This window comes from Numenius arquata, chromosome 8, assembly GCF_964106895.1.
Source record: "Numenius arquata chromosome 8, bNumArq3.hap1.1, whole genome shotgun sequence".
Taxonomy (NCBI): Eukaryota; Metazoa; Chordata; class Aves; order Charadriiformes; family Scolopacidae; genus Numenius; species Numenius arquata.
The window spans coordinates 35,564,997-35,587,256 of NC_133583.1; the positions used below are offsets into that span (position 1 = coordinate 35,564,997).

At 37.9% G+C, this 22,260-nt stretch overlaps 1 protein-coding gene across 2 annotated transcripts; it reads right to left on the reverse strand.

The window, feature by feature from the left end:
• Nucleotides 1-890: 890 nt before the first annotated feature.
• On the reverse strand, nt 891-22,210 carry UCHL5 (ubiquitin C-terminal hydrolase L5). Of its 2 annotated transcripts, none has more exons than XM_074152857.1 (11): nt 21,773-22,210; nt 20,163-20,226; nt 18,374-18,479; nt 10,476-10,601; nt 10,328-10,389; nt 10,117-10,247; nt 8,170-8,233; nt 6,971-7,073; nt 6,396-6,509; nt 5,513-5,611; nt 891-3,095 (listed from the first exon to the last, which is right to left on the reverse strand). In XM_074152857.1, exons 1-11 carry the CDS (start codon nt 21,852-21,854, stop codon nt 3,051-3,053), a joined length of 996 nt encoding a protein of 331 aa, XP_074008958.1. In that variant the 5' UTR covers nt 21,855-22,210; the 3' UTR covers nt 891-3,050. The 2 variants fall into 2 exon arrangements, with proteins under 2 accessions (XP_074008958.1, XP_074008959.1); XM_074152858.1 differs by having other exon boundaries at nt 2,495-3,095; nt 6,396-6,506; nt 21,773-21,955.
• Between the last annotated feature and the right edge of the window lie 50 nt (nt 22,211-22,260).

The following is a 22,260-nucleotide window of genomic DNA, read 5'->3' on the forward strand; positions in this document are numbered from 1 at the left end:
TTCTTACAAGACAAGAACATTTCAAACACCTCCTTCACTTGCTGATAATCACCCATTTTATGTAGTGCTATGAAAGACTGCCAAAGCCAAGAGAAGATATTAAGAGAAAAATACTTTTACAAATCTTAGGGACAAAAAATTACTTTTCTTAGTCCCATACGGTTGAAGTAAATTCTAAGGAAAGGGCGACTACATAGTGTGTATTTTTCTATTTTTAATTTCCATTTTTGTAGCTTTCATAACCTCACTGTCCTTTGGAATATATACCACTACTGCAACTAAAATAAATTAAAAACTTCTAATGTTATCTGTTGTTTATTCACTTTTAAGAGTATTACCAACACTGCAGATTAACTAAGTCACCGGGACCAAAAGTCTTGCAAAGGTAAGGACTTCTAGCACTTTAATCCTAGAAACTCAAGGATAAATCCATTGTTAACTAATCAATGACCTTGCAAGGCAGCAAGATAACACACATGTGGCCTAAGTTGGGGGAGGGAAAAGAAGGATAACTTCCTACAGGAACAGTTTTGAGGAAACAGAGAGAGGATTTATGAACACTGTCTTAAAATGCAGTTTAGAAACACGACTGACAAATTCAAAGTATCATTAAAGATTCCTTGAAAGTTAAAGTCAATTTCAGAAAACACTCCAGAAAAGACACTCGAAAGAATTTTGTACAAGTGAATACAATATAATACATTTACTATCTCCAAGTAATTTATTTTTTTTTTCCTACAGTTACCTCTTTATATCTATGTGTCGGGGTGAGGGGAAGATAGTTTTCCTCTATCTTTTCATGGATAAATAATTTCTCTATCACAACAGTCAACTCAAGTCAGACTTCCCTTTCATCTAAGAGATGAAAGTCATTAAGCATTCACTTTCCTGAGTGACCCTGTTTTTATTGATTACGTTTGATAAATCATATAAAAGCGCCCACAGACTCCATATCCTCCATTTTCCACCTCTACAGCTTTATGAGAATGAATCTGCTATTCGATCTGACATTTAAGAAGCTGATACGCATATGTACAGATAGCACAACCACTTTCCCTGCAATACCCATTTATTAAAAGCGGTGTCATGAACTTTCAAGAAAGCCCGGATCAGCTCATTTGCAATACTAAATGAAACAGCCAGTAAAGAATTATTTCCATTAAAGTTTTAGATGTTGCAATTCAAATGGAAGAAATGGCAGTAACAGCTCATTTTCATGAACAGATGTAAACAAGTATAAACACCTTTTCTAAAGATACAAAAACATTGGCCTTACGTATGCCTCCCAATTTCTATTTTTCAAAATCTCCATCGCAAATCTTTCACAGAGCAGAAGACTGTGTCACTAGTACCACAACCATCTTTCCTCTAATACTTTTCTCAGAGGTAACAAACTCTTCTGGTGCAAGTTCATTCTATCTGACTTTTCTGTGACCAAAATAAGTTTTATTTGCAATAATACGTTGGGGAAAAAAAAATTTTTTTCTCTGAAGCAAACAATGAGTCTAGTGGTATGTCTCACTTCTTTCTTCTCACCCTCTTAGCCAAGCCCCAGACTACTGCATTTTAATGTGTCTTTGGGCAGCTATTCACTCATAAACCAAAACACTGTTGAACATGCAAGCTTGTATTTTACATTTTTATCTGTATACCAAATTTGTATTTTAAAATAATTCATGTACAAAATATACTTATTACCCAGTGAAGGAAGAAATCAGGCTACAGCAGGATTCTTAAATTTTTATGTACTATGTTAAGACTGGCAGCCAGAGAACAACACTGTGAGATCACACTGAAGGTTTACATTGGGATTCTATATTAAACTTTTAGTAAATGGGAGACACACTGACCTCTTCTGGCCAACAGGAAACAGCAGCCATACGGCAGAATTCTTCACAGAAACTGAACTGATTGTTTATTGTCATTATACCCAAATTTCAATTCTGACAGCTACGCCACACCATATGTTTATACCAGCAGAAAGCAGCGGCCCTTGAAATAAATCAGAACACAAGAATTTCACCATTATTTTTTTCACTCACATCTAACAAATTTTGTTAAAATTTTATCTTTGCATCCATCCTTTTTTATTTCTCAGATCCAGAAAGTTTGCTTGCAATAAAAGTTCTTCTCATTTCTAAAAAAATTGTTATTAAAATTTGTTGACAATTGTAAAAATAATTTGCTGCTTTAGCAAAATTCCTTCTCTTGTCCAAGCATGCAAATAAAAGGAGAATGGAAAGACTTCAGTAGAATTTAAGTTGATATCTATTATGGACCAAATTCTCCAAGAATGTCAGGGTGCAGCAGGCATCATCAGGTTACCACTTAAAAAGACAGACGAATCTTATATTCAAGAATACAAACTCCCCCAAACAGTGTCCCTTCTTTCTAATCCAAATTTAAAACTCCTATACTCAGTTACAAGGCTGATGGTCTCCAATACATATTCTAATCATCTTATCCAAGAAGAAAATACCACAGAAGAAAGTTTGCCAAAATAAAAATGGGAATATTTATTATCTTTTCTACTAAAGCAATGCCAATCTTTTGAGATTATACATTGGTCTTCGCACATGTTTCTACAGCTAAATTCATACTTCTCAATTTCGTAGAAAAATTAGACACATCATAAAAACAAAGATACAGGGCATGTCACTGAACAATTGGATAGCATTATAATTGTTAGTAGGGATGAGCAAAGAAAGCTCATGCTTATACTGAAACTCTGGCATTTGTATCATTATCAAGTGGGACAAAATGGATATATTTTCCTTGCACATTTTTAGGTTCACTTCCCAAGCTTTCAGAAATCAGATAGACTGTTAAATACTGAATTTGACCAAGAGAACCTAAACATTATTTAGCAGTACTACATGCACAAGATGCAGGTGAAGGAAGAAAATTAGACCCGTGCATACAGTACAAGACAAACCGTTACAATTGTCAAACGTGCGCTGGACAAAATTTAAAGTTTATGAAAAGTTTTATTTGTTGTCATGAAAATAGTTTCAGAAGCACATAATTGTATGTATTTTGCAAAGTTATCTTCACTTGGCCTCCTGAACTTTCTTGGCATTCTGTTTTTCTTTCGCCTAGAAAATAAAGGGAGGTGATGTTAAGCTCTGAAAAGACAAAGATCTTTTTGGAGCTCTGAATGACTACTCATTACATTTTTGAGCAATCAACAAAATTTGCTATAGAAAGAGACATTTTAAATGTAAATTTAGACTTCACAAGTAGCCTACTACTATTTTACTAGGTTCACATATAAAGGCTTTTGAGGATACATACAGTTTTAAATGTGTAATTCGAAAGAAACTATAAGATTAGGTCACTTATTCCATAGTGGAAAAAGAGAGATGAAAAGTAGCACTATTTTAAAAATACAATTTAACCTTCATTTTTCATACTTCCATATTAATTTTACTTAACATAGAAATAACTCTTCCTAATGAAAACATATTATGGTACATGAAAACACTACATTCAGATACACTGATTATCACAAATTAAACTCTGAAGCAACCAAGATCTTAGTTTATTAGATCTTTCAAAAGAGCAGAGTGGAAAAAACCCCACAAGAGTTCCTACCAAGATATTTGTGAACAGATTGTCATATAACTTGTATCAATTGATAGATAGTTCAAATTGACAGGAAACTAGCTTTTTCTTCCTTATGAATTTAGTGAAAAAGGATTAGGCAAGAAGAATCACAGAACGGTTTGGGTTGGAAGGGACCTTAAAGATCATCTAGTTCCAACCCCCCTGCTGTGGACAGGGACAATTCAGATGCAGTACTAGCCATCCTTCTGTCAAAATGTTTGCTCATTCTGAATCAGACTGCTGCTTGTTACCACTTATTATTGAACAGAATGGGATCTAATTCAGTGATTTAGAATTAGGATCTGCTATCACCAGCCACTTGGGTCCACTGAAAATTTACTTATAAAAGCAACTCGATTGTGTTACAAGTAGTTCCCGTTAACATTAAACTAGATTAAAACTCCACAAGTTACTCAAGAAGGAAAAGATTGAAAACTAAATCCAAAAGATACTGCCTTATAAACTACTGGCTTGCAAACATACTTTCCTAAGTAAATTAAGCTAAAGAATGTACTCATTAAATATTTAGCTAGTTTTTCATTATAACAACATGGAGATCCTTTTTCTGCGTGAGTTCAAAATTAGGGATACTGTCTATAGCACCTGAGTAGATAGACAAACCAGCACTGATCTTATTACAATTCAAGTACTTGATTAGCCATCCAGTTTAAGAACCTTGCCAAAGTGACAGACTTACTTTAATAAACAAGCCTTAATAGTAAATCAATGCTAATAGCTAGACACCTAAAAAAGTGGAAAACAATGAGCTAGTAAATCAGTATAAGGACAAATCTCAAGCTACCTAAATTAGGAAAATGTCTGGGCAAAGGTTGCCATCTAGTGTTGACAGCTAGATAAATCAACAAAACTGAGTATTAACAGTCCAGGATAAATCTTCTACAAACTTATCTGTGTATGTATACATTTAAGTAATCATAGAATTGTTTAGGTTGGAAAAGATCTTTAAGACCGTCAAGTCCAACTGTTAAGCCAGCACTATCAAATTACCACTAAACCATGTCCCCAGCACCACGTCTACACGCTTTTTAAATACCTCCAGGGATGGCAACTCAGCCACTTCCCCGGGCAGCCTGTTCCAATGCTTGATAACCCTTTCAGTCAAGAAATTTTACCTAATATCCAGTCTAAACCTCCCCTGGCACAACTTGAGGCTATTTCCTCTTGTCCTGTCACTTGTTACTTGGGAGAAGAAACCAACCCCCACCTCTCTACAACCTCCTTTCAGGTAGTTGTAGAGAGAAATAAGGTCTCCCCTCAGCCTCCTTTTCTCCAGGCTAAACAACCCCAGACGCCTCACCAGTTTCGCTGCCCTTCTCTGGACACACTCAGTATCTTTCTTGTAGTAAGGTGCCCAAAACTGAATACAGTATTCAGGTGCAGCCTCACCAGTGCTGAGTACAGGGGGACAATCACTTCCCTAGTCCTGCCGGCCACACTGTTCCTGACACAGGCCAGGATGCTGTTGGCTTTCTTGCCCTCCCAGGCACACTGCTGGCTCATATTCAGCCAGCTGTTGACCAACAGCCCCAGGTCCTTTTCTGCCAGGCAGCCTTCCAGATCGTTTAGCTGATACTGAATTGCCTTTTCCTATATAGCCACTAGAAAAATTTGTTTAGGTTGTCAAAGGGGAGATACAGTTTGTCTCCGCATAATAGTGCAAAGTTTGTTGGTCCCACAATCACCAATCTCCATTGGAATTGTGCCCCTTGAGAACTGCAAGGGACTGTCAGGTAAACTGGCAATGTATCTGAATGTAGCAGTTTAAATGAAAAACTCATGCTATCTATGCTTCTAAGATATTTGACTGTATTTTACATTTTAAGTAGAAGGTATGAAGAATTACAGGAATATACCGTTTCCTGAAAGCCAGCTAGGAAATACTCACTTTTTCTACTAATGGTATTAACTGTTGGTGCTCTGCTAGAGTCTTTAATAATTCCATGATGAAAGGCAGGTAGTTATGTTTTCTTCTAATATTTTCAATCTAAAAATAAATTAAAAGCATTAACAGAATTATTATATGGCCAAACAGGGATTTCTCCCATCCCCGTCGTTGCCCCCTCCCCCAAGAGCTGCAGTTCTTCTATCAATTTCAGCCAGCTAAAAATAAAGTTGAAGCAGTAAAATTCTGAGTACACAGTGAGAAAGGGTATGCCAGATGAATTTACTGCTTAAGGCACAAATTCTCATTATGGTCTTCCGTCATACTAGCCGAAAACCCCCCAATGATTAAATAAGTTATATGGTTTAGCCACTGCTATAACACTGACAAGTACTGTTATCTAAATTATTCACTTTTTCCTTTTCCTCAACTTAAACTGCAGTCCAGCCTATGTATTTTTACAGTCCCTTGGGTAGCTGTGACCTCAGCCTAGGCTGAAGACTTAAATGTTTCTGTAATGCAAAAGCGTAACTATTTTTGTTATACTAAACAGCTTCTACAATGGTTCAATCCTTCAGAAAGGCAAGAGATAGATTTTTTATTTTTTTTTCAACTGAGAGGAATGACCTCCACAGACCCCAAGTAGATACCCAAACAGAAAAAACAATGTGGACTTTCAGGCAGACTTGCAAACCTTATGCTAAAAGGAAGCAAACTGGTAATTAACCTGTAAATTCCAGAATGCAACATGAATTTACATAGCATTGTCTTTCTAGTACCCATCCAGTTCCTTCAGATTAATTGCAACAGCCTCCCATAAATATAAAAGCTGGCTTTTTCTTACAATTTATCCAATAGTTTCATCAGAAAAGCAAAGGTTACATACCTTATATCTTTTTAATTTTTGGTTCTCTTCTTCAATTAACATCTGGTATTTTGCAACTTCTGATTGTATAGAACTTAACATATTACTACTTTGATCTGTATCCATAGGCTCCTCCTTCCACAAAAGAGATAAAGTTCAATGGATGATGTTACTGCATTTACTTTTTTTTTTTAAAATTAAAATACGTGTTGCCTTAAGAGTATTTCTCTCACAGAAAGATTTGGTTTTGCTTACAGTTAGAGAAACTTTTAAGGAATTTCTGCAGTTAGTTACGAGAAGATTAGCTCAGGTACTAGGAATAGTTCCACTACCACAGCAAATTAGTCAAGACAGAGCCACAATGATACGGTCATACTGTACCGAGTGCTCAAATTAGCTCACTCAGAACTAACCAGAGCTGCATGAGTGCATCCACGTGGCACTGCGCTGGACAGATAACAGATATATAGTAATTGTTCCCTGCTTTTTTTAGTGATATTCCATTTGGAGCAAGGAAAGAAGGAGCTGAGTAAGAGACTGAAGACGTGGAACTATTATCAGAGAACTACTACAGTAAATAAAATACCATGACCTACCTCTGCCAATTGCTGCTGTAATTCTGCAATCCTCTGCTCATATATCATCTTTCTGTCAGATACAATAGCCATCAAGTTAAACCTTATCTCACCTTCGCTGTATCTAAACCAGGAAGTAAACAAAACAAACCACTTTCAAAATTCATCACTATCATGACAACTCAAAAACCTCCTCCATGATTTCATTATAAAGGAATGCATTTTGTGGAAAAGAAATCCAAGTGGATCTACTACATTAAGTTGTGCTACAGATTCAATCTTGCCACGAAATAAAATCAGACCTCAGATGAGCACTATCCAATATGTAACTCCTAAGAACCTCCTCTCCCAAGATATTACTAATCCTGTGTGTGGTAACAAAAAACAAATATTGAAACTGTCCAAAAAAGAAAACAAAATATGATACAGTTGACAACAAAACTTGCACAAGACTGCTGCACACAATAGTTTGTGCTTTCTTGTTACTGTTACTTGATAGAAAACGTTGGAGATTTCTTCATACAACATGGAAAGTACATTCAACAGTTAGTCTAGCGGGCCTTTCACAGTTTAAATTCTCCAAATGCAATTTGGTAGCAACGGTTTGCTTATCAAAAATAAAGTCTTCAAGTAAAAGACTTTGAAATTTATTTTCTAAGACGGCATAAAATCAAAGTAATTTCTAACACACCCGGGGCTGCAGTTTGGGGTCAGAGCTAAGAAGCTGGAAACTTCTGCAGTATGTTTTTCTAGCTTATATTTCTAAAACAAGCCACATACCTAAGGAAAACTTGTTCTCTGTAAATACCAGCTATATGGATATAGTTATTTTCTGGTATTTTTAACTATAAATGCACCCCCAAACTTTATCCATGGTAACGGCACTCTTATTTTTCACTCACAAAGACCCACAGATGTCTAAGAGTTAATAATCTTGCTTTTCCTTTTTCAGGGTACTAGTAGGATCTCTCTTCACTACACAGATACCTACTTTGATTAATCATACAGGAGCACAGCGTATTTGAGATTTATCTATCATCACATTTGGGTCATGTTGGGCAATAGGTTCTGAAGTCACACAGTGATATGCACATAAAAATGATGCATAGGCGTCATTCCTTAGAAATTCAGTTGAAAGACTTGAATTGAAGGAAATTAAGCATAAGGTTTTTTTAAACATATTCAAGGCGCTATATTTTAAAAGCATCATGACCATTTACTTTTGTATACGTTTCTCTATGACAGGCCGTACAGCACTTATCCAGTCATCTTGATTGCATGCACCTAGGAAAAAACACAAAAAAATAAATCTTTGTAAACTTTATTGCAAATTCAAGACTTGTATAATTCAGGATTATGCAGCAACTTCAGAGTATGTAACTAGTTTTTGCTTGGCAGCTGCAGTCTCAAATTACTCAGGTGATTTTTCAGGTGGTGGAAGACACATTTTTTAATAACTATTTAGATAATATATTGACCAAAGCAACAGAGCAAACCTAAGTTTTAAGGGCAAAAGCATCTAGCTTATTTTGTTGATAACAAGAAATACCAGAAGTGAAAAAATAATACATTATACAAGATTTTGATGACAACATAAAAGTAAACAGCAAAAGAAAAAAAAGTTATGCATAGTTACAGCTGTTCCATTTAGATGAAATAAAGAGTTAATACTATGTAGATACAATACAATGTTAAAAAGTCAGACAGAAAAATATAAAAGAATATATGATAGATTTTATGGTCAAAAGGTCATGAGACTTCATTTGCTTTAAGGTCTTGAAATTGTTAAAGAGGCATTATCAACTTATAAAATCACCTTTAGTTATTTTTTTTAGTTTATCTTAAAATCAAGTTATGCCATTGGTAGGTGTGCAGACTGTATAGTCTCTCTAGCCAGACTAAAGATGAGATTTAGTAGCAAGCCATTACTCAGCCTAAAAATAAATACCACTATCAAAAAATATTGGGAAAACACTCTGGAAGTGGAACATACTGAAATTGAGAACAGACTCAAAAGAAAGTGCAGACCCGTGACAGGCACTGTAGAACTTTTCAAGACACAACATGTCCCACATACCACAAGTTAAGAAAGATTACAAGACACAAAACAGGAACAAGTCTTTCAGAGAATAAAACTATGCTAGAATCAGAGAATCACAGAATCCTCTGGGCCGGAAGGGACCTTCAAAGGTCATCTAGTCCGACCCCCCCCCCCCCGCAGTCAGTGGGGACACCCCCAACTAGACCAGGTTGCCCAGGGTCTTGTCGAGCCTTACCTTGAATGTCTCCAGGGAAAGGGCCTCAACCACGTCCCTTGGCAACCTGTTCCAGTGCTCCACCACCCTCACGGTAAAGAACTTATTCCTAATGTCTAATCTAAATCTGCTTTTTTCCAGTTTAAAGCCATTACCCCTTGTTCTGTCATTGCTGGCCTTTGTAAACAGGCCTTTGTAAACAGAAGTAGCTATTCTTTTTTAAACCATTGAGAAAATATTTGCTACCTAAGGAGAAAGAGGATAGTGCGTAAACACCTGCCACATAATGTACAAAAAGTGTATGGAGTCAGCTGTATACATGCTCCCACAGAAGAAACAAACGATAAAAGAAATTAGTAGTTTATAATCAACCTGGAGAAAAAAAAATAGCTTTGAAAACATGGCATAGGAATTGTCTTGGCTGATAATACCACAAAAAGGAAGACGTGGGGAAAAATATTAGCAAAAGGAATTGCACCCAATCAGTAAGGAAAGTCAAATGTATTACATAGTTCTACCAGGTTTTGTTAGAGACAGCTCAGAACAACATATTTCCTCAGGTAAGCAGAGCAAACATCCATGACAAGTGGGTTATGTAAACTTCCCTCTTGCAAGAAAACTATTAAGGTATTAGAAGCCCACTGGATTGCAAGGCCTGTTCATTTGATTACTGAATGAAAGCAGAGAGAATCAGAGATGTGGAGGAAGCAGGAAGAAAATTGCATTTTCAGACCAACAAAAAAAAAAAACACAACACAAAAGCAAGACCACAGAGATGTATGAGCCTGAATAGGATGCTATAAAACCTTTAAAGATAACCTTTATTCTAATAAGTAACTTTCTTTGATAACATCAATTCGTTGCAGTAAGCTATTGTTAAAATGGTGTTCAGAAAAAAACATAAAATATTACCTAAATCAATTGGTCCTTCCCTTAAGCCATCTAGTTCATATAGCCGTCCATTAACAGGAACGTAGCTTACGAAGTGAAATGCATCTTCTTCTTTTGCTGAAGACTTTGCATCAAATTCAAACATCTGTTGTCTGCAAAGAAAATGATTAAAAAAAAATTGAGATGAAAAAGAATTTGCTCAAATTGTGCCTAGATTTAAAACACGTGTTACCTGGCAAAACTGTTGTGAACTTGCCGAATCACTTCCGAGTTGCTTAGTGCCAAACCTTTCATCTGAAAGTAAGTAACAAAATTAAATTGTAAGCCAATGTAGATATAACATTATAATACTTAAAATACAGAAAATAGTAGGCACTCACCGCAGCATCGAAACTTTGTGAAAACTCTTTAAATTCTGACAAAGTCTCTCCTAGATGGATATCTTGATGGGCACAATTTAATAGTACACTTACTATGGCTTGAGTAGCACAAGCATTATTAATTACCTAAAAAAAAAAAGTGTTGAGAATTTGTTCAGTACTGGTGATAAAAATTTAATTTAGGCTTGGCAACACCTTTCATTACAAACACACACTTTCTACACTGACTCACATCACAACTTCACTCTAAAACAGGCAGCAAATCTAGTCTGAGTAGCTACAGAAAAGCCTTTGCTGTAGGAGACTAATAAAATGAACGCTGGATGGCTGTCATACAATTCATTGATAAAAATTGGTATTTCACACCTCTGCTTTGAAACTCTACCACTCTACTGCCTCACAGCCTCCCTAAAGTGATTAATAAAGAACACAGGAAAAAATACAGGAACTCTCTGATCTCAGAGGAAAAACAGATAAGTACTACTCAAAGCAAGGTGCCCAAATTACGTTATTACATGTAAGGTCTTAAAAAAAGGCAACTCTCCCGAAGAGAATGTCCTTCAAACATTCAGAATTCCTACCAAGAGTAGGAGCTCAGAAAAATATTAATTTGGAGCAATAAAGCACGTTATGGAACCTAGAATTTTTATGAACAGGTTGTGTTGGACAAAAATCTTCAAATATCCTAGGGATAAACTAATAAAGTTTAGAGGTGTTCCAAGATGCAAAGATTTTTTTATAAAATGGTTTGCTGAATAATAAGCCACACAATATTTTAGATTTTTCACTTGTTTCTTGATTTACAATACCCTTATCCTTTTCAACCTAACAGTTAAATTACTAGTTTGTGTGACACTGTTCCTTAGACTTAAGCGTTTTTAGAAAATATAAACAAACCCTTTCATATTACAGCCATGTCTTTAATGTTGCTTTGTAATACGCGAACAGTATTTAAACAGTATTTAAAGAAAGAGAGACTACAAGGATTATGAAATATAATTTGAGATTTAATTCAAAGCACAGTAATCAAATGGCATAAGGCCGTAATACAAGAAAGACTTCTCATTAGCAGGTTTTTTTCTCAGTGAGCTATAGGCTAGGAAAAATAATGCACCTTCAGTCTGAGACTATATTGCAATTGAAAATGCTACTTAAACCTTCGGACTGGGAGAGAGGATGTTGATTTTGTATTAAAAAAAATGAAAATTAGTTCAGGGTCGTGAATGCGAAACCACTTCCAACAAGAAAGGAAAAAAAAAAGAAAAAAACACCAACCTGTTTTACAATCAGAGCTAGTCCCTAACAAAGGGAAATCTACTATGTTCATACTATAAGCCACATCATACACTAATTTTCCATACTTCAGGTGTTCTCAGTCCAGATTACGTCTATATAGCGCAGATGATAAAGAAATAATAAAGCATTTCTTAATTTAAGAAAAATACAATCTAGTTGTCTTAAATGTTAATCTAGGGAGTCAGTTACACACAGAGAACAGATTGCAGCAACTGAAAAACAAACTGCAGGTACTCAAGCTAAAGGCTAGAGCTCATACAATTACAAAATAAAGGATATAGAAGGAAAATTCATCGAGGGCAGTAAAATAATGAACAGCAGCAGAAAAATAAAAAACCACAGAGTATTAGAATGACATAATTCAAGAGAATTAATGCTATAACATCGAAAAAGGAACCAAGAACTAAATATTCTCTGAGATATGACTAGGGAATGGTATCAGACAGTTGTAGAAGTAGTACTAGGATGAAAGCAGGATCCTAAGTGAATTAGAGTGGGCTAACCTGAAGCAGTGGTTACAAACATTGCAATTAAGCTGATAGGAGAAAGAAGGTAGAGACACCTGTGGTGAAGAACAGTGCTATTACAATGAAGAGAGAGTCACTACAGCAAACCACACTTGTTAAATGATAACTAACACAGGACATTATCAGGAGACACAGCACTAAGTGGTAACTATTTTTACTGAAAAATCAAGATAGAACAAACAGTTGCTCTGGCAGACCACTAAACCAATGATGGCTTCAAAAAAGGGAAGGGAAATTAAGAGATGTTTTGTGTCTAGAGGCAAGATCAATATAGAAACTGTGTTGGACCAGCTGGATACAGGAGCTATAGGAGGAAAAATTAAACTCTGCAGGGGATTTGTGGTATCATTAAATGAGATGCCTTTTAACATAAATATATTTTTGTACTACCACTACAGTATGAAAGGAGTATATTAAAATATATAAGGACCAAGATAAACAATCTTGTCTTACTGCTATAAAACAATATGGAACAGATGCAGGTCTTGGACCAGTGGCCCCTAGCTGTTGAAATGCAAATACATAATAAAACTATGAACACTCTTCAGAAAGTGAGAGAGGCAGGAGGTAGGGAAAAGGCAGCAAGAACAGTTCTGTAGCAGAGGAATAGAAGCAAGTGCAGGTGATACACATAAAAAGACTGTGTTCCTGGATCTAGGTGATGAGAACTACCAAGATAGAAGGAGGTACCTAGCTAGAAGCAGCTCATGGGCAGGGTGAAGAGCACACACAGAGCGAGGAGGTGGTGGTGACTGCAGTACCAAATGCAGACAAGTGGAAGGTTTATTTGTCACTTGGGCACAGCACCCTATCAATGTACCCAGCCAGTCCAGCACCGCTATACACACAAGCTAGCAAATCCTCTGAGAGAGAAATTGGTCAGGATACCCACCTGTCCTAATTTCCAATGTACCTCTTACTTAATGTGACCCAGCCTTGGCAGAAAAAATTTTCTGCATTTGGATAGCATGACAATATATGCAGGTGTCCCTGATTTTTATTTTGACTTGAGGAAAATTAAGAGGATTTTCTGTATTTGTTCATAAATCCCAACATTTGCCTGTATATTTCTGGCCAGAAAGTGAGATACTTGATTGATTAATATTCAGGACTCCAACTTAAAGTAGATACCCATATTTCAAAGATTTTGCTACCAAAGCTACAAGGGGTATTTAATAATATTTTAAAGAAAACAATATATAGACAGATACATATATGCACATAAGTGAGACGATCTCAAAAAAAACTGAGATTACCATATCCCCAAGTGAATCTTAGCTTAAAATAAAGGAACCATGTGAATAGGCTACTCTGACACATTCTTCAATTAAGATGCATAACTTCATAAGCATGCATCTTTTCCTAAGGATCCAATCTGAGTTTCTAGACCAATTTAAGGCTGAAGCACTTTAAGTTCTTGACTTGTATCCTCTATCTGATGGTTTACCTGTGGACAACTCCATGCTGCAATTGGGAGTATAACTAGCAAATCACTGGGGTTCACTTACTAAGCACACCAATGTTACAAAACAGTTGGCTTTACAAAGCTCAATGTGAAAAATTCAGCTTTAGGACAAAGTTCCGAAACTTATTCTTGTTTAAATACCCTATCTAATTTTATTTATTTTTATTCCTTCCAAATAAAGACATAATCTTCCTATAGTTATATTCAATTTCTGAAAATCTGACTTTGATTAGATGTGTTGCAAGTTCATTTTCCTTCGTACAAATTATCTGTTATCCCATGTTTAGCTTTAACACAGATATCTGGTTTCTCTTAATGCTACCAAACCTGAAAACGTCAAAATTTTTTTACTTTGAAATCAATAGAAGATTGGAAATGTTAAAATAATACATATAATATGCTTCCATTAAGGGACAAAGATAAATAAAGACCAAAGTTTTGTTATTAGTAGTATCATTTAGAAGATCCTCCTTATGAAGGTATATAGTTTTTTATTCCCAATTAATGAAGGTAATGTTTTAATAACACAATTGTAATGTTTTATCATCACAATGCGGCATAAATAAATACATGGCACAAAACAAAGGCATGATACCAATACTTCAGTAATAAAACCTGAAGATCTTATTAAACTAAAAAAATTTAGTACAGAAGTCTGCAACAATGGTGCTCTTTTTTGTCAAGACACTTCCACTTCCGCAGTGATCAGCACAGAATACAGCTATTCAGAACTGCTGAAGGCAGCTGAATACATTGAGTGGTACAATCGTGTAGCCACTGTGTGTAAAAATAACAGCAAGTGCCTACTTAAGCAACACAGAAATCAGGAAGTTCAGAGTTAAGGCTGAAATTGTATCCTTAACTCACCTCATTGTGCCTAGGTATCCTAGCTCAAAGGGTATGTAAGATCATCCAGAGTTCTGTGGCCTCAAATAGAGGACCAAATCATACCTAGGCATAACAGGGAGGCCAAATTTAACATGAGTGGACATAAAAGTGACAATTAAAAAAAAAATCCTTTAATATGCATGCATATTAGACAGACTTTAAAATTCAACACCCCCCCAACATACTTATGATTTAACTTTGAACAAGATCTAGTTGTCATCTGGAATTCAACTACAACATCACTATGAAAGTGGATATGAGTAAAATGTGTGCATGCACAAGCTTCTTACCAAAATTGTGCTTCCTAATGCATTTTTACACTTATTTTGCTAGACAGTTTGACAACTGCAGATTTTACACCTCACTAAGGTTCCACCCCACCTCCCAAACGCAACAATGTTAAGATGGAACATTTATCTAAAACTGAACAGAAATGGAGCCATGTTGTAATAGCATCATTTATTTCCCATACTAAATTGTTGTTACTTATTAACAATACTGAATCCTGCATGAGCAAGACTACTTCTCTGCAGTAAAATGGGTTGTAGCAGATCTCTTTAGATGGTAACATTTAAAAGTAGAAAGCCTATGGGAAAGGAAAGAGAGGCAAAGACTTCTTGAGATTTTAAGGCTCCAGTGTCACATCAGTTTTGAAGATAGAGATCAACAGACCAATAATCTTAAATGTCATAAAAATTTTGCTAACCCAGAAAACAAATATATTTGTTCTGGAGTTCCAGCCTACAAATGAACATACAGTTATTTTGCTCATCACTTTTGTAATTAAGAAATAAAAAAAGAGTCTTGACATCTGAAGAAGATCCTTGAAATATTATAAAACCCCATCCTCAAAGCCACCATGAAATTGGACTTAAAACATGCATAAAGAAAATAAAAAAGACCCATGAGCCCAGTTGCATGAGAGCTGAGAGGAGTTGCTATTTTATGATAGAAATATTTAATATTAATACTTGTCTTCCCTTGTACTCCTGGGTGACTCGGAAGGACTCACAGACTGTGATTTCAAGAAATGCAATAACCTCAGTTATACTATAAAGAAACTCCTGTTCTCTCTCACTTACCTTTTACCAGCTTTGGTCTGTACAGACTCACTGAACAAATACATCTCATAACATTGCAGGAGACCAGCCCAGAAAATATGCACAGAGAATCTACAGAAAACTGCTGGCTGATGAGCTGCCCTGGCTCAGGGTAGTTCAATGAACTGCTGAGCCATCACAAGAGAGGAACAGAACCATGAAGTCAAAAGGCGACAGACATCCTGCTCTCATCATCAGATCAGCCATTTGCTTGAGAAAACACTACCAGTCTTCAAAATGTAGCTTGTCCAGTTGGATCTCTAACTAAGGCTAACTTCCTCAAACGTGAAAGTCACTAGACCTAAACTGGTATTACAAATCCCCCCAAAAATATCAAAAGCAGTTTCTTTCATTTATCTGATGTACGTCTACAAAAAATGTTTTGATTTTGCTAAGCCACTGTACTTGGCTAACAGACAATACTAAAATATGAAAAAGATATTCTAATTTAAACTCTTTGCAAGTTATTTATGAAACCAGGGAAGCTGTGGATGCCACATCCCTGGAAGTGTTCAAGGTCAAGCTGGATGTGGCTTTGAGCAATCTGCTCTACTGGGAGGTGTCCCTGCCCATGGCAGGGGGGTTGGAACTAGATAATCTTTAAGGTCCTTTCCAACTCTAACCATTCTATGATTCTATGAAACATCTATTTCATGCCATCAAGTGGCATAACTAGGTACTACTATTTTAAAATAGTTAACGCTTCTAGAAATTGTTTTCCATGCTGAAATCAATGAATTCTTAAGTCACTCCAGCACATCCTCCTTAAAGACAGCAGGTGAAGATTAGAAAGTTCCTACACCTCCACAAAGAAGTTTCAGGCTTAAGAAAACAGTAAAACATGAATGCTTCAAAGAAAGCTACAAAATTAAGAAGACTTTTTATTGTTAGCCTTTAATTTTCTGTTTCTGTTAGCAAGTCTAACACTATCCAAATTTTCTGATGTACATTCTGCAATCCCAACTTAAAGCTCAACAAAGCTCCTTTTAGCTACTTTTAAATGCAGTGTCATGCCTCAAAAAGGGAAGTGGAAAGGGGAAAAAAAGCAAAAGAAGTGGAGCAAGCAGACAAATGCTTTGAAAATTTTCAGCATCCACAGGAATGGTAATTCTGGGAGAACCTCATCTACTCACAGGAAACAAGAAAGACCAAATCCCTTGAATGAGGGTAAATCTGCCCTCATCTTAAAAAACCCTCTCTCGATTCACATCAGAGTAATCTCCTCCTGCCACACAACTACCCTTTGAGAGTTATATCAAGGATTTTCCCTGAGGTTCTTTGCATCAAGGCTATTCTGTAACCACAGCCTACTAATCGCTAACAGTATGTTTGATTGGGTAGAAATGACAACCTAAATCAGTGTCTACCAGACCCATCAACCTATAAAGATCTTTGGCAAACTACTGCTCATCATTGTATCATAAGAATGGTGGATACTGCTTGGCAGGACTCAAGAGCTGCAGCCGTAGAAGAAGGAAGAAAACAATATTAAAAAAGATCCCGGAATAAAGTAATCCACAATAGCATGAAACCATAAGGTGATTATAAAAGAAACAAATTAAAGATGATTATCTGCACAACAGAAGCACATGCACAGAGTGGCCAGGAGAGCTATAGATACACCAAATGTTTCCATTGCTTTCCATATTTCTACACTTTTAGCTAGAAGTGTGTGGAGACTTCTTTACATCCTGAAATTTACATACAAAACACTTCTGCATTTGTGGAGGAAAAAATAACACACAAAAAAACCCCAACAACCAAAAAACCCACCATAAACAAAAAAAGCCCCAAACCAACATCCAGTCTATGCATCACTCTTCATAGAAAGCCTAATAATTTGCTCTTTGATATGAATGCTTTGTAATTAACACACATAGGGTTACATTTCTTGTTTGGATTGTTAGATTTATCATTGTTTGAGAAGCAGGTCTTCAAAAAGAACTAAAAATATTTATCACTCCTATTTTTTTAAGTCCTACTACTTTCATTCTGGTTACTTTCTCTTGCTTTTCTTGCTTGCAAACAAAACACACAGCAGCCTATCTAACACAGAATTTCAGTACTACTTGGTATTTAATAAAACACAATGGATTACATTAGCAAAAATTACAGGAAAAAATGTTTTTAATTTAAACTCACCTTACTGATTTAAATATTTAAAACTTCCACACCAAAATCATCTGCAAACTCTTGCAGGAAAGTATTATCCTAGAGCTATGCTGCCCTGGCTGCAGAGCATTTGAGAAACAAGAAATAAAAACTGGACCAAAATAAACATTTCTTCCTAGAATTTGTTGAAAGTGGTTTCAAAAAAATAATTTGCTCATTCTGCTGAGAACATTTACCAAGTAATTCCTCAGTGCACAGAAGAGTTACTTACTCTTATAGGAATGGGTTGACAAATAAGTAAGAGCTTTACTATTCCATACCTGATGATATTTTTGTCTGACTTGACAGATCAATATGATTTTCTTTGTTAACCATCTTTTAATACATAGTCCCTAGTCTCACAGAATTTGTTGAAGTTATTTCACCTTGTAAAATGTTCATTTTATGCATATATTAACAAAAAGCCATGTTTCATTATATACCTAAGAAAAAATACTGAACTTATCATACCTGTTTAGCAAAAAATATTGTATCCAGTCTGGAATCCTGAACAACAGAACCTGCTGGTTCCTCTCCAGGCTGCCACTTGAAGAGGAAAATCAGCCCATGCACTGGCCTAAAAAATAAAATTGATAGGAAAAAAAAATAAAAATCAAAGCCAGAAACCTCTATTATAATTTAACTGTATGCTGGTACAGTAGTTCTCTTAATTATTTATTTCTAAACATAGGCAACCTGCACTGAAATATTCAGATGTGGTCTTTTAATTATGCAGAACATGCTTCAGGCTTCTTTCTGTATATGTTAAACCATCCCAAACTGAATTAGCATTTAGTCAGTAATTTTCTTAAGTCAGGACCAGTTTTCCTGGTTACTGTAACTCTCATAGTTGCACAACACTCTTTTGAATTTGTTAGTGACAAATAGCTGTCAAAACATTTGTCAAGCATATACAAGAGCTGGAACTAGAGTTTTGGTAATCCTCTTAGGCATAAATGAAATACTCAAAGATAAGAGGAGCTCTTGTGAAACTTTATGCTTTGAGTTATCTCTCTGAGAAGTAAGACAAATCCAGTTTTCCTCCATTGAAACTGTGTCTTGCTCTTCAGACTTGTATAGTAAACAGCTTTTAGTGCAAGTTACACTGTATTTAGGATCCCCATAAACCAAAAATGCATTAGTGAAGGAAATAATTGTTACAAAATCTACAGCTACAATTAAGCAAAAGATTATTCATCGTATCAAACTGATTTTAAGGTCATCATCATCAAAGTTTTTTCTGCAAAAGGTAAACATACTACTGTACTGCATGAGATAATTTTCCTAAGCTCTGACCAGAAATCTGAGGAGCCTTTTTTAACAGTGGGTCCACAGATGGAATCAAAAAAATGCTATGTGCTATTATATTCTTTAACTCTTAGTGTTTAAGTTAAAATATTGCATGTATGCGTAAGAAGGCAGCTGGCCATCACTCATGACTAGAAAGATAAACACCCATCTGTACAAAGAAGCAAGGCTGTCACTTTATGAACAAAACAGGTAATGTTCTGATGAAGCAAATAAACCACTATTCAATTAACATTCCTGCCATTCAGGCATCACTTGTCAATTATCTTTGGTCAGACAAAAATTCTAAAACTACATCTTCTGAAAGATTATTTATACAAGCATAGGATATTTGCACAGGAACAGAGCATGATCTTGGTTAGATGACGTTGTCCTCTTAAAATCTTGTAAGTGAACATGGATAACACTCAATGCATCATGGACAACATGGTAGAAGAATTAATATTGCCTAATGAGGGCAGAACTATTCCATATTATATCAGTCATCGTCAGTTATAAGACGACTATTTGCCTTCACATACATGTGGAAGTGGTTCTGCAGGAAAAACGAGTTACAAAAGTATCTAAGTATACTAAATTAATTTAAGGCAACAGATACAACATCGTGTTATGTGAGGAAGAAGGGAGATAAAGCAAGGAACAGAAGTTTGTCGAAGGATATAACCCAATCCAATGACAAAATAATTAGAAATTTATTTTCACATTCTACCTGCTATTAGCTTCTCTTTCTGAAATCAGAAAAGCTAGATTAAGTACCAAAGCAGGTATGCAATTAAATCAAAATCCTAATGAACTTCTACAGAAACTGAAGAAAAAAACAACAGTAAAAAACCAACAAAAACACCAAAAAACCCACTGAGGTTAGTACACATTATTTCATAGAGAAATGTAAATAAAATTACTTCATACAAATGTAAATAAAAACCACAGAGAAGCAAGAGAAGTGCCTTACTTCAATTTTTCAAAGTTCTCTGGTTCCAAACTCCATATTTCTTCAACTTGTGCTCCTCTGCAACCTGAAACAAGGAAAAAAACAAGTTTCTTCAACTACCCCATTTAAAAGGGATACAGACGTTAAAGACAGACACATGAAAGAACTATGGTAACATTTACAACTTGTACGTCCAGGTTATGAAAAGGTCTATTTACAGGCTTTAATGCACCTTCATAAAAAAAAAAAAAAGCAGACCAAACAAACAAGACAGGTCAAGAGAAATTATTTCAAGACTTTCTCCTGTGTATGGTGATGTTGTCTTTATAACACAGCTGCATTTAAAAAAGAAGCAGAAGAGATTAACATATCTTTGTTCACATCACATCCTTTGCTCAACTGAAAATAATATTCTTTTTAAAGACATTGTCAGCTACTCAAAAACTTAAAACACGTGACTCTAGAGAAAGACAAAGTTACCTATGGTAGTAAACTGAAAATACTGTAAATAAACACTCACGCAAGATGTTTCCAGAACCCCAAAAGTTCAAATACCTAGTACATGGAAGACTCTTCTATTATTTAAATAGAAACACAAAAGGAGAAGCACATCTGGACTTCACTTGCAAGAGAAAGATGTGACAAATGATAAATCAATGTAATCTAGCATAAAATCATTTTGCTTCTTTGGCCAAAAACCTGAGTAGACCTATCTGTTGTTATAACTATATAATAACAGTATCGCTAAGAATATTAAACGCAATCCAACATAAAATTTAATGTACTAAAACCCAAAGCAGCCCCTCGCAGGCTACCGCACCTACTGCCAAGCGCCACAGCTCAGCTTGGTCACAGCCGGTTCCCATGTCGTCCCCTGCCCCGGAGACTCTCTAACCCAGCCTGCTGGCACACCACCCAAACGCGTATCTGGCGGCCCTTGGCAAACGCAGCTCTTCTCCCCGCGGCAGCATGTGCTTACCCAGCTCTCCAGCAGCAGCGTGCATGTGCCCTGGGCGACAGGACGGGCTACCCGGCACAGCCCGCCCCGCGACGGGGCGCCCACCCTCCTGAACGCGGGAACGGCTGGGCCGCGGCGGGGCAGCCCGAAGCGGCGGCTCGGGGCCCTCACAGCCCCCCTGGGCCGGGAGACCGGCCGCTGCCGTTGGCGGGTAGGTGCGAGACGCGCAGGCTGGCGGGGAAGGACGGCGCCCGAGAGCGGGAGGAGCTAGGCGCTGCGGGCAAGGCCCGCGGCCGGGACAGCCGCGCAGAGGTCACCGGAGACGCGTTCGTTCCCACTCGCGGCCGTTCACCGCCACGCCGAGAGCTTCCACGGGAGCACGTTTACGACGCTCCCCGCGCCCCAGCGGCACCGCTCGCTACGCCGGCGCCGAGCCTCCGCCGTGCCCCGGCCCGGGCCGAGCCTCCGCCGTGCCCCGCGTCCCCTTCCCCGCCCGCAGCCACGCGGCGGCCGGGCTCAGCCCAACAGGGCCCCGCGCTCTTCAGCAAGGGAGCCGGGCCGGTCCTGCTAGACGCGGCGGGAGGGCTGGTCTCGCACCCGCGGGGCTGCGGCGTCAGAGCCCCACCGCCTGCCCGGCGACGCGACCCCGGCCCCACTCCTGCTTCTCCCTCACCAAAGCCCTTGATGAGCTCCGTGAAGACGCCCGGGTCGCTCTCCATGAGGCACCACTCGCCAGCGCTGCTCCCCGCCGACATGATGGCGGCAGCCGGCGCTGCTTGCTTGCTCCCTCCCGCAGGCTCGGCGCCGCCGCCGACCGGGACACTTAAGCTGCGAGGCCGAGGCACGCCGCTCCCTTCCCGGCAGGCCCCGCGGCCCACGCCGCCCCTGTCATCTCTATGGTGAGGCGGGGCGGGAGCAGGAAGCGGCGGCAGGGACTGGATCCGGGGCAGCCCCTCGCTGCCGGCTGTGGCACCGCCCCGGTGGCCGAGGGGCCGCGCCTCCGCCCTGCGGCCCCGCTCCTGTGGCGGCGGTAGCGGGCGGCGGAGCCTGGGGGGGGAAAACTGCCCGCGCCGCGGCAGGACGCCGTTCCGACCCAGCGGAACGGCTCCATCCGGGCACTGGGGCGCGGCCGCAGGGGGCGGTGGGCGCGGCCCCATCCGG

Bases quoted from the DNA above. Each gene is read 5' to 3' on its own strand.
- UCHL5 (XM_074152857.1), bottom strand. From the start codon at position 21,854: ATGTCGGCGGGGAGCAGCGCTGGCGAGTGGTGCCTCATGGAGAGCGAC. The intron at 20,227-21,772 runs GTGAGGGAGAAG...TCCTTGTTTCAG, and splicing joins GGAGCTCATCAAGGGCTTTG to GTTGCAGAGGAGCACAAGTT. The intron at 3,096-5,512 runs GTGAGTATTTCC...TTTATTTTCTAG, and splicing joins TAATACCATTAGTAGAAAAA to GCGAAAGAAAAACAGAATGC.